At 41.4% G+C, this 17,601-nt stretch overlaps 2 protein-coding genes across 2 annotated transcripts; both read right to left on the bottom strand.

Moving 5' to 3' along the window:
* Positions 1 to 7,741: 7,741 nt before the first annotated feature.
* Positions 7,742 to 13,077, bottom strand: LOC311108136 (cilia- and flagella-associated protein 206-like; the record flags this gene model as incomplete). Its single annotated transcript, XM_084150770.1, has 12 exons — positions 7,742 to 7,969; positions 8,111 to 8,254; positions 8,350 to 8,543; positions 8,718 to 8,858; positions 9,089 to 9,284; positions 11,189 to 11,308; positions 11,438 to 11,652; positions 11,762 to 11,920; positions 12,120 to 12,308; positions 12,494 to 12,584; positions 12,693 to 12,776; positions 12,970 to 13,077. 12 exons carry the CDS (start codon positions 13,075 to 13,077, stop codon positions 7,742 to 7,744), a joined length of 1,869 nt encoding a protein of 622 aa, XP_084006896.1.
* Positions 13,078 to 15,251: 2,174 nt separating this feature from the next.
* On the bottom strand, positions 15,252 to 17,601 carry LOC311108135 (uncharacterized protein; the record flags this gene model as incomplete). The annotated part of the gene is made up of 8 exons (XM_084150769.1): positions 17,523 to 17,601; positions 17,287 to 17,409; positions 17,025 to 17,153; positions 16,690 to 16,882; positions 16,370 to 16,494; positions 16,038 to 16,228; positions 15,676 to 15,809; positions 15,252 to 15,484 (listed from the first exon to the last, which is right to left on the bottom strand). The coding sequence occupies exons 2-8, from the start codon at positions 17,407 to 17,409 to the stop codon at positions 15,252 to 15,254; spliced, it is 1,128 nt and encodes a 375-aa protein (XP_084006895.1). The 5' UTR covers positions 17,523 to 17,601.

Here is a 17,601-nt window from a genome sequence, read left to right as displayed (position 1 = left end):
GTTAGGATGGGTGGTACAGCTCATCTTCCTTGTAGATGTGAGAGATGGAGTGGGGGTGGTGACGTTCCTCCCACATGGAGAGATAATTATGGAGAAGAAGTGTTGTTATCAGGACCAGAAGTAGAAGCTGTGCCCCCTAGTCAAAGGAAGTATATTTTGTACAATGATATGAAGTGGAAGAGGGTTATGAGTGATTGCTCACTTATTTTGCGTAATGTTACATGGAAAGATCAGGGAGAATATATGTGTACTTATTTAGTGCAAGCATTAAAATTTGTTCCGGCTAAGAATTATTGGTTAAAAGGCTATGTAACTCGTAAGGTGACACTTATGATGGAAGATTTGAAGTCTGTTGAAGCTTCCACAGTCACCAAAGGAGTTCAGGAGAAGTATATTACAGTAGCCACTCCAACAGTAAATAATACACAGAGGATATCTGTAACTTTCCCACTGGAAATAGTTAAGAGTGTTAATACATCAACTAAAGCAACTATTTTAATAGTAACTTTGAAAGAGATTAATGGTACGACGGCAATAACAAATGTAGGAAATATGACACAGACACCAACAACAACTTTTCTGAAACTAAAGGATGTAGCAAGAGTGACTCAGGAGTTTATGATACGGATGGAGAGTGCTGTCAATGGTAGTAAGGATAGTGTTGAAATAGGAGAGCAGATGGTAGTAGAGAATGATGTAGATTCATCTGAAATAGTGCAGAATACTATCATGGAGGTACAGGATGAGTTCTTTGATTTTAATGGAAGACAAGAAGATGTATCTGATCAATACCACTCGCTAGGGAAGAGAGAAACTAAATGGAAGGCATATGGATTTGATTCTTCTGTTTTGCAAATTAAAGATGGATGGGCAGGTAGGAATCTTTGGTTCCAGCAGTTAACTAATTCTGTAAGATCAGTGAGGAATCTTGAGGGTCCATGCCTGTTGAGAATTCCAGCACCAGGCACATGGGGTTCTATCTTAGAGACGGTGGCTAAACCTCTATCAAGTACGTGTCAATCTTATGCTTTATCATGGCTGTTGTATCAGCAACAATCATTAACAGATACAATAATGTCGTTGTCGAAAAATTTGTTTAGGCCTAGGTTTAAGTGTTCTTGGTTAAATGAATTACCCTATGTGAATTTGTTAGATGGGAAGGAAAATCAGTTAACAGCGATTCCTGAAGCATTGGAGGTGAAACCAGTGAGGGCTAAAAGCTGTTTTTGTTCTAATAAAACAAATGATGGAAAGGGTATGTTTATGGGAATATCAGATTGTGATGATTATATGATGACTTTGGGTAAGCATGAACATAAGGTTAGTAATGAGAAATATAATGTAACTTTTTATGTTCCAGTTAGTAAGAAGAGCAGGACTTTGATGGTGAAAGATCAGCTTTTGCCTGGTAATGTGACTATTGGGAATTTTAGAGATATTTGGTGGGTTTGTGGTGATAAAGCGTATATATTCTTACCCTATGGATGGACAGGATGTTGTTACATGTCAACGTTGAAGCTTCCATATGAGGTTTTTATCATTAAAAGAGGGGAAGCACCGGACACAGATAAATCTGAGTCTAGGTTTGGAAATAGGGTGAAAAGGGACATGGTGGAATTTCATAGTCTGGAAGCCTACCATTGGAGGATAAGTCTAGGAGAGAAGTGGGGACTGGGACTTTTTCCATGGTATGGTGTAACATTTTTGGCAGATCACATTGATAATATTACCTATACTTTGCAGGGTTTTGCAAATGAAACGATAAGAGGGTTTAACCTTCTGTCGAATACTCAAAGAAGTCACAGACTGACACTGTTGAAACATGACATGGCTCTTGACTATATTTTAGCAAAACAAGGTGGCTTATGTTTGGCTATGAATTTGACGGGGGATGATTGTTATACTTTGATGCCAGATAGTTCCGATAATATCACTAGTGTTATAGATGCATTGAAGAATATAAGGGATGCGTTTGGTAGATCTGAAGGAGCTGGATGGTCAGCGAAGGCTTGGTTGCAAGATCAGTTAGGCCCAGTGGGAGCAGTGATAGTTCAGATTTTAGTAGCAGCTCTGATAGCGCTGTGTGTGATGTTTTGCTTTTGTACTTTGTTATTGACTTTTGCGAAGGCTATGATATTGAGATGGGTTGGAGTTGTGATGCCTGGAGAAAACACTCAGATGCCGTTGTTAACTGTTACTGATCTAGATGAAGATGAACAAGTGGGACTGGATGGAGTATTGATGGATAGATATCCATTTTGAATATCCGATCATTTTAAAAATGTTTTTAAATATTAGTGTGATTTTAGTATTTTGTGATTAATCAAAGGGGGAAATGGCATGTGATTCATTTTATATATCATATTATATCATTTTTAGTTGATATTGATGTTTTAATTTGAATGTGTTGTTTTGCAAAAGATACTGTTTGGTCTTTTCTTTTCTTCCAGAAGCATATGGGGGAATGTGTAGAGGGAACAATATGAAGGGACAATATGAATGGACTGGAGGAAGTGGAACAAGGAAGGTGTGGAAATGTTCAGATTCCATCATCGACGTTGCATTGGAAGTCGACACTGCTGAGGAGATGAAGTGTAGTGGACTACATTCCAGTGTCTGCAATGATATATAGACATATTTGCATGTGTAATACATAATTTGTGTCATATTCTTTCTGTATTAATTTTTGTAGAATGATATTTGCTGTTATTGGGTACATGTGGGGATCTCAGATGTTTTTGTTTATTTCGTGGATGCTTAGGGATATTGGGTCTAGGCAGGGATAGAGAGAATCCACAGGAGGGTCCGATGGGTCGATCAGCCTGAATGTGGACATTTTTGTTTGTATTTTGTTTGCTGAGGCTCTCATGTGTATTCAAATTGCATCATAGTTTAAAATGCATTGATAAAGATTTATGAATTACATTTACATTTTACATTTTAGTCATTTAGCAGACGCTCTTATCCAGAGCGACTTACAGTTAGTGAATACATATTTTTTTATACTGGCCCCCCGTGGGAATCGAACCCACAACCCTGGCGTTGCAAACGCCATGCTCTATCAACTGAGCTACATCCCTGCCGGCCATTCCCTCCCCTACCCTGGACGACGCTGGGCCAATTGTGCGCCGCCCATGAGTCTCCCGGTCGCGGCCGGCTGCGACAGAGCCTGGATTCGAACCAGGATCTCTAGTGGCACAGTTAGCCTGCGATGCAGTGCCTTAGACCACTGCGCCACTCAGGAGAATTGATCTGGAGTACTTAGGTGGTTGCCTGGGGAAGAGGGGCCGTGAGAGAATTTTACTGTCTTGATTGATTGATGGATATTTGGAAAGAAAGCTGCCAGACAGGTTTTTCGCTCTCACACTCCATAAAGATTTGTTCATATTTCATAGAAATGTATTTACACTCCATAGAAAAATGTGTTTTTGGTTTATTGTTAAAGATACTCAATAAGAGAAATTGTTATTTGTCATAATCCTATTCTTTTTGTTTTCGAGACTTAATTAGTCTCGAAGGGGGAAAATATGTGGAGTCTAAGGAATTTATGACTTTGCTAACGTTTGCAAATGGTATCTTGGAGGATGTTGATTCAGCTTAGGGAAGCATCTGGGGAGCAGTTTTATAGGGGCAATCTAGAACAGAGGAAGTCTGTTGTGTGGAGTCATGGGATTGGTCTCTAGGGGAAACCACCCATATCATGGTAAAGATTATAAATACTTGGTGGGGACAAAGGAGGACAGAACAACATATTATTTTGGGTCGTTGTTCTCCAGATGCCTGCAGATGTCTGTAAACTTACGCTGAAATCTTGTGATATAAATAAACCTTTATAATCAAAGTACAGTGTAAGCGGACTCCTTGTTCTCACAGCAAAATTAGCGTCATTATTTAGATACCACAGTGCTTTTATCGAAAGCTGAGGGGCTATCTAGTGCATCCTATCTTTTTTCATCTATTGACATCCCCAAATCCACTTGCTGTACCTTAGATAGGCTATTGTACAACTTCGTATGGAAAAACAAGCCACATAAGATAAAAATAGATGTTATCACCAACAGGGTTTGTGATGGCGGTCTAAATGTCTTAGACTTCACTCTCTTTAATCACATATCAAAAGTCAACTTTCCTCATAGTTTCTGGAATATTATACCTCATTTTGTTTTTCAGAAGCTGGTAGGGCTTAATTTTTTACTACAATGTCCCTATATTGTGGGTAAACTTCCTGTGAAATTGGCAGCTTTTCACAAGCAGGCTTTAATGTATAAACACAACTTTTCACCTCATAACTGTTTTATATGGAATAATGGGTCAATATTACATAGAAACAAGATGTTATTTTACTGTAACTGGTTCTCGAAAATTATTGTCCTTTTCAGCCTACCACAATTTAGAACGATGGATTCTATTTCGCTTCCTTGTTTAAAGTAGAACCTCGCGCGTCCAAGCTTACGCAGATCCTTCCTGTTCAGCTAGCTCGTCTACGTCACCCCAAAAAGGGAAGCTAGTTTCTTGTTTGTATAGTATATGGTGTTGAGAGGAAGCCCAGTGGCCGGCAGTGAGAGAAGATGGAACGAGGTGGATTTTGGTCGACATTCTGCTAATTTTCTCAATACAGTATTCAGTTCCCAAAACTAAGATTAGTAGAATCAACCCTTTGCCAATATTTTTATAAATTGCGTTGTTTAGGAGTGCAAAGGCAAATTGAGTTATTGCACACGCACCGGTCACAAAGTAGGCGTTCCCTAACGGAAATATGCAAATGTTTGCTTGAACGCACCAATAGGATCTCGGTAACTCGTGCTAGTTCTGCCCACTATGACTAATTTGTTCCCGTTTGAAACGACGGGCTGTGGTCTATCTTGGTTTAGTTATATCTTTGGTATTATTCTGTAACTAAATCCGAGCCACTCCATGTACAGTGAGGGACAAAAGTATTTGATCCCCTGCTGATTTAGTACGTTTGCCCACTGACAAAGAAATTATCAGTCTATAATTTTAATGGTAGGTTTATTTGAACAGTGAGAGACAGAATAACAACAAAAAGATCCAGAAAAACACATGTCAAAAATGTTAAATTGATTAGCATTTTAGTCATTTAGCAGACTCTTATCCAGAGCGACTTACAGTTAGTGAATGCATAAATTTTTTTATTTTTTTCATACTGGCCCCCCGTGGGAAACGAACCCACATCCCTGCCGGCCAAACCCTCCACTACCTTGGACGACGCTGGACCAATTGTGCGCCGCTCATAGGTCTTCCGGTCGCGGCCGGGTGCGACAGAGCCTGGACTCGAACCAGGATCTTTAGTGGCACAGCTATCAGACGATGCAGTGCCTTAGACCACTGCGCCACTCGGGAGACGCAAAATGAGGGAAATAAGTATTTGACCCCCTCTCAATCAGAAAGATTGGGAGTGCTCCTAATCTAGGCTTGTTACCTGTATAGAATACACCTGTCCACAGAAGCAATCAATCAATCAGATTCCAAACTCTCCACCATGGCCAAGACCAAAGAGCTCTCCAAGGATGTCAGGGACAATATTGTAGACCTACACAAGGCTGGAATGGGCTACAAGACCATCGCCAAGCAGCTTGGTGAGAAGGTATGAAAAATGTATGCACTCACTAACTGTAAATCGCTCTGGATAAGAGCGTCTGCTAAATGACTAAGATCTCAAGGCAGCCTGGACCATAGTCACCAAGAAAACAATTGGTAACACACTACGCCGTGAAGGACTGAAATCCTGCAGCGCCCGCAAGGTCCCCCTGCTCAAGAAAGCACATATACAGGCCCGTCTGTAGTTTGCCAATGAACATCTGAATGATTCAGAGGAGAACTGGGTGAAAGTGTTGTGGTCAGATGAGACCAAAACAGAGCTCTTTGGCATCAACTCAACTCGCCGTGTTTGGAGGAGGAGGAATGCTGTCTATGACCCCAAGAACACCATCCCCACCGTCAAACATGGAGGTGGAAACATTATGCTTTGGGGGTGTTTTTCTGCTAAGGGGACAGGACAACTTCACTGCATCAAAGGGACGATGGACGGGGCCATGTACCGTCAAATCTTGGATGAGAACCTCCTTCCCTCAGCCAGGGCATTGAAAATGGGTCGTGGATGGGTATTCCAGCATGACAATGACCCAAAATACACGGCCAAGGCAACAAAGGAGTGGCTCAAGAAGAAGCACATTAAGGTCCTGGAGTGGCCTAGCCAGTCTCCAGACCTTAATCCCATAGAAAATCTGTGGAGGGAGCTGAAGGTTCGAGTTGCCAAACGTCAGCCTCAAAACCTTAATGACTTGGAGAAGATCTGCAAAGAGGAGTGGAACAAAATCCTTCCTGAGATGTGTGCAAACCTGGTAGCAAACTACAAGAAACATCTGACCTCTGTGATTGCCAACAAGGGTTTTGCCACCAAGTACTAAGTCATGTTTTGCAGAGGGGTCAAATACTTATTTCCCTCATTAAAATGCAAATCAATTTATAACATTTTTGACATGCGTTTTTCTGGTTTTTTGTTGTTGTTATTCTGTCTCTCACTGTTCAAATAAACGTACCATTAAAATTATAGACTGATCATGTCTTTGTCAGTGGGCAAATGTACAAAATCAGCAGGGGATCAAATACGGATGACACCTCACTTTTTTCCCTCACTGTAGTATGAAAACTTGGCCACGCCTGGCTACCTTTCTCCTATTCAATGGGTGGATTCGATTATGCTGAGCCGCGGGGTACCGGTCTAAGGCCCGTGACGTGACCGGGCAAAAGCGGTGAGGGAGGAGGGCCCTTTGGTTCCAAAACTATGGAGGTAAAATGGTGACTTCAGTGTACAAAACCAATGCAATAAACTTTCCCCCATTTCAAAAACTTCTACCCGGGCGTGATTAATAGAATCCCCTCACTCTAATCAGTATGCACTGTTGAGAATGATTGCTCTGAGGTACAGTACACATCCTGTTAAAATCTAACCCAAACACAACTATGATTTATAAGGTCAGAGCCACAGTATGTAATTTGTTTCACTTGTTGTATCAAACTATAGATCCTGTCCTCTCATTGTAGGCAGAGATTACTCTGGATTGTCATTTAACTACTATACACATGCATAATTCGTTCTAAGCATTTGTATGGGTGAAATCAAGGAGTAGGATAATGTGCGTCCTAAAATGTGTATATTGTACGACCGCTATTCCATTGGTAGCCTAATGTAATGTAATCGAACATGACATATAATACTAAAGCATTCAAATGTAATATATAATACTTAACGGGTCAAAGCATACTGGTGCAATTAAGACATTATCCAGAGCTGCAGCTGGATACTATAGTTTCATCACTGTGAATGTGCTAGCTAATGACAGCTCCTGCAACATTCTCCCAGGATGCAATGAGGGGCGAGGTGTTTTGGGTGCACTTGTTTTCAAGTCGGAGTACACCGGGCCACAAACAGGTGGAGGTCATACCCATCGAACTTTGCCTATGATAGGCTATGTGTCTTGTGCACGTGCCTGCTCCTACAGTCGGTTATGTGGACAGTTTTGGCAAACTCTGTTTTGACCAAGTGTAACCCTCTATGTTATCCTTCCTCAGTCCAAACAATATGACTTGTGTATTGTTTGGACTGAGGAAGGATAACATAGAGGGTTACACCAGTCCAATGAGCCCAACAATTTCTTAAAAAACTAACAAAGACCGGCATTTCCATCAAAGTTATCTTTATTGCTTGAAGATATAACAGTTAATCATCTACTGATCTGGTCAAGTTTGTTTTTATCATATGTGTAGTGTTGGTTTTCCCTCCTCGAAGACCAGCCAGGTACACCTGAGGTTTGGGGACGTTACTCTTGCCATCCCTCTTGCTCTGACACGCAACATCTTTGGGGAGGTAGGTTTGGGTGACGTTATCCCTCCTCATGTGACTTAGATTAGTCTGCATTGAGTGGGTCACTTTACCACGAAGATTGGCCTGAAAAAACAACAATGCCCATTGCCAAAGGCAGGACATAAAAGTTTACCTTCAATAAAAAAAGATCCATGCAAGACCATGGTAAACCTACCACTGATAAAATAACAGTACACTCAATATAGAGTCAATTAAATCACTAACCAATTTGATTGCTTTTCTCCTCAGCTCCCACTCATTCCACTCGTATGACTTCACAATGTTGGTCTCCAACAAATGAGTGTCTGTCTGAGTGCTGCTGTCACACTTCGTAATGGGTTTTACCAACAATCTCTCCCCTGACCGCATCTGCAGAGACAGAATTTAAGTGAACTGTTGGTAAAAATATCACTGCAAGTTCTGAAGATGCTACGTAAGAATTATGATTTTGTTAGTGAACATACCTCAGAATATGGAGTGACACAGGCAAACTGTTGGTGGAGTTGGAGGAGCTGGATAAGCTCAGGGGACCGCTTTGCTTTCTCTGCCACATGGGCAATGTACTCATCTGGCTTGGATCCAAATCTTAAAGCTGCCTCCTTGGAGCTGAAAACATAGTATTTCTCCCTATGTTTCAGGACTCCTATGCTTGGGTTGCCTGAAAAAAAGGTCAATATTTTACATGCAGCATTGGGATGTTTAGTTAGAAGAAAAAAAGTTGGCATATTACATCATTTCTTGTGAATATTTTCAAAAATAAGGGGGGGAATTAACATTAGTTGTACAACAATGTAACAATGTATACAATTGCCACCTCCAAAACTCCACATACCTGGCAGTAAAAGCCCATCCTTCTTCACAAGAGTATAACCACAAATTCCATTGTACTGCAGTGGTAATTTGTCAAAGTTGGCTGTTGTCTCAGGCAAGAGCCATTCTTGTGTTTTGATCTCATAGGGGTCAATACGGTTTTCTGACAAAGGGAAAAACAAACAAAACAATTGATCTACTTCAAATTAAACATGTAAAATCAATAGCTAATGATAGAGATGTAATAAATGCAGTGCTTTACTGTGATTGACTGTGGAGGTGTAAAACACAGGACTTGTCCCAAATAGCACCCTATTCCCTATGTAGTGCCCTACTTTTGACCAGGCCCCATGGGAAATAGTGTACCATTTGGAACGCACACAGAGTACTTACCTGAAGACTCCTTCATTCTCTGCTCGTAATTCTTGATCTCCGACCCCAGTATGTCCTCCAACTGACCATCAGGGAAGAGCTGGGACTGAGCAGCCAGGAAGGGCTGCAGGTTCTCCATCATGTTACCGAGGATGCTCAACAGCACCATCTCATCTTGAAGACCTGACCAGAACTTTGCCAGAGCTGTGAAATGGGGCTGGAAGAGGATACATAGTATGCGAGTTGAGGCTTAGACATTAAAGGCCCGTTTTCCAGACACAGGTTAAGCTTAGTCCTGGATTAAAAAGCTCTTTCAAATGGAGATTCTCCATTGAGTTAGGTTTTGAGTCTAGGACTAGGTTTAAAATCAAATCAAATCGTATTTGTCACATGCGCCGAATACAACAGGTGAAATGCTTACTTACAAGCCCTTAACCAACAATGCAGTTTTAAGAAAAATAAGTGTTAAGTAAACAATAGATAAGTAAAAAATAACAGTAGCGAGGTTTAATCTGTGTCCGGGAAACTGCCCCCATTACAACACAAATATAACTGAATATACACTACCAGTCAAAAGTTTGGACACACCTACTCATTCAAGGGTTTTTCTTTATTTTTACATTGTAGAATAATAGTGAAGACATCAAACCTATGAAATAACACATATGGACTAATTTAGTAACCAAAAAAGTGTTAAACAAATCAAAATCAATATATTTTTCAAATGGCCATGCCTTGATGACAGCATTTTCACAACCAGCTTCATGAGGTAGTCACCTGGAATGCATTTCAATTAACAGGTGTGCCTTCTTAAAAGTTAATTTGTGGAATTTCTTTCCTTCTTAATGCGTTTGAGCCAATCAGTTGTGTTGTGACAAGGTAGGGGTGGTATACAGAAGATAGCCCTATTTGGTAAAAAAACAAGTCCATATTATGTCAAGAACAGCTCAAATAAGCAAAGAGAAACGACAGTCCATCATTACTTTAAGACATGAAGGTCAGTCAATACGGAACATTTCAAGAACTTTGAAAGTTTCTTCAAGTGCAGTCGCAAAAACCATCAAGCGCTTTGATGAAACTGGCTCTCATGAGGACCGCCACAGGAATGGAAGACCCAGAGTTACCTCTGCTGCAGAGGATAAGGTCATTAGAGTTACCAGCCTCAGAAATTGCAGCCCAAATAAATGCTTCACAGAGTTCAAGTAACAGACACATCTCAACATCAACTGTTCAGAGGAGACTGTATGAATCAGGCCTTCGTGGTCGAATTGCTGCAAATAAACCACTACTAAAGTACACCAATAATAAGAAGAGACTTGCTTGGGCCAAGAAACACAAGCAATGGACATTATACCAGTGGAAATTTGTCCTTTGGTCTGGAGTCCAAATTTGAGATTTTTGGTTTCAACCGCCGTGTCTTTGTGAGACACGGTGTGGGTGAACGGATTATCTCAGAATGTGTATTTCCCACCGTAAAGCATGGAGGAGGTGGTGTTATGGTGTGGTGGTGCTTTGCTGGTGACACTGTCTGTGATTTATTTAGAATTCAAGGAACACTTAACCAGCATGGCTACCAGCGATACGCCATCCCATCTGGTTTGGGCTTAGTGGGACTATCACTTGTTTTTCAACAGGACAATGACACAACACACCTCCAGGCTGTGTAAGGGCTATTTTACCAAGAAGGAGAGTGATGGAGTGCTGCATCAGATGACCTGGCCTCCACAATCCCCCGACCTCAACCCAATTGAGATGGTTTGGGATGAGTCGGACTGCAGAGTGAAGGAAAAGCAGCCAACAAGTGCTCAGCATATGTGGGAACTCGTTCAAGACTGTTGGAAAAGCATTCCAGGTGAAGCTGGTTGAGAGAATGCCAATGGTGTGCAGAGCTGTCATCAAGGCAAAGGGTGGCTATTTGAAGAATCTCAAATATAAAATACATTTAGATTTGTTTAACACTTTTTTGGTTACTACATGATTCCATATGTGTTATTTCATAGTTTTGATGTCTTCACTATTATTCTACAATGTAGAAAATAGTAAAAATAAAGAAAAACCCTGGAATGAGTAGGTGTCCAAACATTTGACAGGTACTGTATATGTGCAAGATACTGTACTTACAAAAACCTGTGCAGTGGGTACTGCAGTCTTTGAATGTATGGTGACCCTCAAAAGCTTCATACGGGTCGCCAGTTCGGTCTGTAGGGTTTCAACTTGCTTTGCACATAGAATGACATCTGCCTGGTGAGGAATTGAATCAGAATAATGGATACAATTATTATGCAACAGAATACTCTTGAAGAACTGCTCATTGGGACAATTTCATGTAAAGACTAAGTCATGAAGCCCATCACCTTCTAGCTAACTCACCAAAATAACTTTGAGAAAGGCTTCATGTTGTCGTACATTATAGAGAGCCTGTTTAAGCATGTCCAGGGGAACAATGCATTCTCTGGTCTCAACCTCAGGGTCCAGAAGCCTCTCCAGCCAGGCTGTGTACTGCCAGGCCAACCTCTGAGAAAGCTCCAGCTCCCATTCAATATCTTTACTGGTGGATGGAATGGCTTCATTCAGAATTGCTGGCACTATATGGGAAATTGAGAACAAAATGGAAAGCCACATTTGGAGCTCTGAGAAATTGTTTCAGTTATCAAGGTCTATCAGAAAACACAAATGTGATGTTTTGGAACTTACAGTCGTCGATGCCCTCTCCTCCTTTCCTGCTGTCTTTGTTGAAGAGACGGATGCCAGTCACAATCATGCTGAGGTCGTTGAGCTGTTGTTCCTTTTCCTTCTTGATGAGGGACATGAAGGTCCCCAGCTCTGACTGGGGAAAGACGCTCTGTAAGGCAGCTGCAAAACATCACACACAGTCAGTTGTGAGCAAAACAGGAACAAACTGATCAATGGTGGAAAATGTGAGGATTCCCACATTGTAAAAACTCACTTCCATGGACAGTGTAATTACAATTGACCATTTCCTTTCCCTTCTTTGTGAATAGTGATTCTTAACTAGTGGTACAAATTGGAATAAAATAGTCCTTATGATTACCTGTAGCCTCTCTCACTGTGGTGATGTCGGTTGGGGAACCCAGGCCTGAGCACAGCAGAACATAGCTGACGATCTTATGGTAAAGGCCCTCCAGATCCTCACGTGTTTTCACTCGGCTGTCAGTGATTTCTCGACTCACTGGGACTAGCCTTGACTGTAGTACCCGCTGGTGCTCCTCAATGAACTCACCTGGGACACAAATCAAGACCGTTGAGGCTAAACTGATTAATGGATACAAGACCAGTATCCCATGTCCTGAGACGTTACGTGACACAATGGCCTTATGTCTCAATGCAGCTAGGGTTTAGTTAGTACACCATATGAATCACAAATGTTTAGAAGCATTCTTTGAGCATTTTAAAGCACCCACTTACGTCGAGATGTGTAATTCATGTCAAAGTAGACTTGCATCTTGATTGTGTCAAGGGCAGGGCTCCCCTGATCCACGAGTTTGTCCACACACAACTGCAAAGGAAAAACATGAATGACGAGCCCATTGCTCAAAGATCTCAGGCATGCTACCAGCCAGACCAGGGCCTGTTATAATGAAATGCAGTGAGTCTACACACTTACTTCCACAAGTTTTCTAACATCTTGCTTGGTAAGAGTCCGATCAACGTTGAATAGATTTTGTGGGTCCAACACAACAGCTTTTACCTAATAGTAAAAACATTTGACTACGTAAAGTATGACAAATGTATGCACTCACTAACTAAGTCGCTCTGGATAAGAGCGTCTGCTAAATGACTAAAATGTAAACAAAACTGAAAAAGTAAAACACTGACATTTATCACATACACGGCTAGTTACCCAACGCTAGCCACGTTGCTAACTTAAGCCAGGTACCCACCATGAAAGCCACTAATGTTTCAGACACAGCATGTCCTTTTCCGGCACATTCTTGGGCGATTTCTCGAATTATGTTTTTTATCACACTTTCTGCTTGAGCACGAGACATGTTTTTAGCTTGCTAGCCACGGAGATCATGCACATTCACCACTGATGCACCTCGCCCTCCTGGTTAACCGTTGGTTACCATGGTAATCAACGATACACTGCCAAAGGAGGCGACAGTTGCACGGTTATAACAGTAGGAGGCCTAGTAGCTAATGCGTTGATGATACACTAACTCGTGAATCTTCTCGTTAACGCGTTATTACTTTGCAGAACATTGTCATGAAGGATGTAATGAAACCATGCAACATTCTTCAGATACATAAAAATATTTATTCTAAAAACAGACCTGACATACAACTTGGTTTAAGTACATCATAGCAAGACTCGAGCATGAAATATACAATCGAAACCGAGAGGCTGGGACTTCATTTCAACCTCTGACCACCAAGAACTAACATAAATGAGCAGACTATTCATCAGTCTCCATATTTCAGCCCTCAGATAAGGCCTTTCCATTTCCCACAGGGATTGCTTCAGACCTCCATTTAAAAGACCTGTGATTAAGATCACATGGCAACCCCACTTCTTTAGAGTAGAAAAACATGGCAGTTCTAAAAACACACTTAAAAGAACAAGCAAAAACGGTGTGCCAAAATCAAAGAGTCGTTATGTAATAAGTGAATCACACTAGGTAGTAGTAAGTCTACTGTTAATAAAATGGGGTTGATATTCTGGTTGATCAAAATACAGCAAGTTCTTTAACTAATAAGGCCAATTGCGTGTCCATAGGAATAGTAAAAGAAAACCATCAAATGGTAAAGGCATCACAAACATGGCTATCAGGTAGCCTCAATGAAACAACATAAAACATTCTCAAGTTCAGGTATTTGCTGTCAAAATACTTTTACATAAAGACTTATAATAGAAAAACATGTGCTTAAGTCAGATATGACCTATCCATAACAAAAGTTGAAAGACTGCTCAATATTCATAAGTAAAAAAAGTTAATATACTGTGAACAAACATGCAAACTCAAATATGAAAATAAATACAATGTGAACCAACAAATCATACCAGAGTCAAGAATAGAGGTGATGTTTGTACATTGAATCAAGGGCCCAATCACAAACAAAAACATAGGCTTAAAGGATCAATGCGCAATATAACAGTGTTTGTTTACAGCTCAATAATGACCCTAAATTCAGGACTTGCGCAATATAGGCCTTATATTTGGGACATGAAACATACCCTAAGCAACACTAAGTGCAGCCTCAAGACAACAGAAGGAAAACTCGAATGGATAAGTAAAATGAAAAGTCAGTCTAACATTCAGGCATGGTGGCATTATTAACATACAGTACATTCTCAACTCTTCACCTGCAATGATTTAGCTACAAGTCTTGGAGGGAAAACTACAGTAGCCCATCTTTCACCAAGTGGACACAGAAAATATAACGTGTACATTTTAGGTTAAGTTATTTCAAGACAACTTTAGAAAACCAAATTAAAAACATAGGAAAATGTACTTACAAACTTGATTCAATTTGGGGCACTACGTACAGTTCTGGTCATGGACCTTGCCAGAACTGTGGCATTGTCGTAGTCGTTTCTAAGAAACTGAGAAGATTGATCAAGTGGGCCCTTAAATAAATCGAACATCGATAGGTTTCCCTACCATCATCAAAATACCTGGTTCAAGTGCCTTTTGTCATATTCAAAAAATTAAAACAAAATTGCAAAAAGGGTTGGAAAACCTGTAGAAAAATAACCTCATATTTCAAAAGAGGCACACCCATCCAAGGGTACAGTTACTCTTTTTTAGGAGTCGATCATAGAGGAGAATCAGTCACCTTTCTTTACATAAGGCCAGACCCTGATCAGGGGATTCATGACAAGCACTATAGCTAGCAAGTAAGTAAATCTTCCTTTGACACAAAGGCATGATTTAAGGAAGGCAAACGTCTTGAGTCAGGATTAATGCCACGGTAAGTATAAATCTGAACATTCCCAACTATTGTCTGATCAGTAGAAACATTTTATATCACACTCAAAGTACCAGATTGTTGGAAGGGTCAGTGCTGAACATCAGTAATGAAAGATTGAAAACAATTTAAAAGGTTTAGAAAGCACAGATGTAGAAACTTGGCACTATTGAAGAGCTACACTCTATTGCACGGGTGTGAGAACATGTATCCATACAGTTCAGGCGAGTCCAGCCCAGTAGATGAGTACAGCTCAGAAGCACTTCCTGAAAACAATCTGGGGGCCATATTCCTCATATTCCTCTTGGCTGATCCAGGCCGAGGCAAAGGATGACAAGTTGGCCAGCACTGCACCTCCGCTCCACACAGAGAAATCTCTGTCCTTCGGGCTTGTCACCTTCACACACTCCCCCAAGTCTGTAGGCACCATGGTTCTAATTTCACTCTGAAGCCGCTCAGGCAGTCCAGCCAGCAGGGTATTTCCACCTTCACAGGGGAAATTAAAAACGTTTATGTTGTATCCCAAATGGCACCCTATTCCCCATGTAGTGCACTACTCTTGACCAGGAAGTAGTGCACTACATAGGAATAGGGTGCCATTAGGGACACAGCCTTCGAGCAGACATGGGCAGATGAGTGGACAAGTATTCAGCAACTAATAAACCAAAACTATGTACCTGATAGGACGATGTTCCCCAAAAAGCTCCGCCGGAGATCAATGTCTGAACTGAGGATTGACTTGAAAATACTCTCATGCATCCCGTAATGGTCTCGTCCAATTAGCTCTGGCTTAAACAGAATCTCAGGAGCCCTGTGGATGGAAGACGTCACCGATTAACAGATCTTAGCCGACCCCTGGTGCCTATCCAAAGGCTTATTTGGTAGCACCATAATCAAAACTGAAGAATAAAATGGCACTGTTTGCAAGGGGAAACACTTGCAGTTCTTAGTCTCAATTTCCTCACTTAATTATCCCTACTCATTAGGGTGAGTGTTTAGTCTTCAGAGTGAGGATACAGGGGGTCGGTCAGATGGTTACCTGAACCGCTCTGTGCTGAGGCGGACGACCTGTCCATCAGGCATGGTGTAATACATCTCACTGCTGGCCGACCCCCCACAGGTTAACTCCGATTCATAGTCCTGGGACACCTGGCAGCATTTCTCCTTCATCTCCCTCACAATCTCCATTTCGGCAGAAGTGCGCATGCAGACCCCCTGCTCCTGCAGAAGCTGGGACACAGGACAGTAACACAAAGAACAGGCAATGGGCATTGTTTAAGTGAAAATAATTTTGAACTAAATTGTTTTATTGACCAAATCCCTGTCCCTGTCATAAATACATACAGATAATTATGCATTCATATCAAATACCTTTTTAAGGTGCATTGTAACATCATGGCCAGCCAGGGTGCAGCGCTGCACTGCGTGAGGTAGACAGTATCCCTCAAACACTGGCACACTATGGCTCACTCCATCCCCAGAGTCAAACACTACACCTAGTAGGAGAAACAGATACTCTAATGATTATCTGCCATCTTCACAATTATTCATCCAGATAGTAGATGTACAGTAACCAGTATTAGATTTGAGTTTTAAACATACAGTCATCTACTCTGGCATACAACTGATTATTAATTAATATGTTAACCGACTAGACACATTTGTAGAGTATATAATCGTGCTTGTTTTACCTGTGGTTCTCCCTGCTGCATAAAGCGCCAGCACCGCCTGCATGGCCACGTAGGTGAGTGGAACATTGAAGCACTCAAACATGAGTTCCACCATGCGCTGCCGGTTCTCCAGCGGGTTCATGGCTGCCTCGGTCAGTAGGACAGGGTGATCATCTGGTTCCACATGCAGCTGCTGGAATGTGTGGTGCCAAATCTGAAACCAGACAATTGAGCAGTGAGGTCAAAGGTCAAAACCACCACAACCAGATACTATGGCTTCATCAGTACTCCTAAAACGCACCACTAAAGCTAATACAGATCATTGGATAAAATTAAGTCAACAACATATCACCAACCTTTTCCATTTCATCCCAGTTGCGTATAATTCCGTTCTTCATGGGATACTTCAGTGCCAAGACTCCCCTCATATGTTGAGCCTCGTGTCCAATGTAGGTCTCCCGTTCCAAGATGCCATTCATTATTTCCTGATGCCAGAATAAATGTAAATTAGAAAGAAAGTCTGCACATAGGGAAAGCTATGGTGGCCAATGACCTTCACTTGCTGAAAAACATCACAGCCCCAGAGTATAGATGCCACATACTTGGCTGTTGCGTTACCTCGTATTTGGGCAGCCCAATGATATTTGGGAATACAGTAGTCGGGAGGTCCTGATCTGCAAACCCTGCTTTCATCAAACCAGATCCTGTGTCCAGCACAATAGCGGTCTTGAAATTGTTCATCTGTAAAAATAAATAATAATCGAACCATTCACATTTAACTGAAAGAGAATGTATAATAAAATCAGGTTTATGGTGAATAATGTGGATATCTTTCCCATCAACTAAAGCCTTACGTCTCTAGTGGTGATGTGGTGATTGGGTTGATTGACAGGGGATCTCCTGGCAGTCCCACGCCTCTGAAACCCATCAGGG

Source organism: Coregonus lavaretus, assembly GCF_964263955.1.
Source record: "Coregonus lavaretus genome assembly, chromosome: 33".
Lineage (NCBI taxonomy): Eukaryota > Metazoa > Chordata > Actinopteri > Salmoniformes > Salmonidae > Coregonus > Coregonus lavaretus.
Note: the sequence above shows the minus strand (reverse complement) of the source record. Positions and strands in the feature narration are given on the sequence as shown.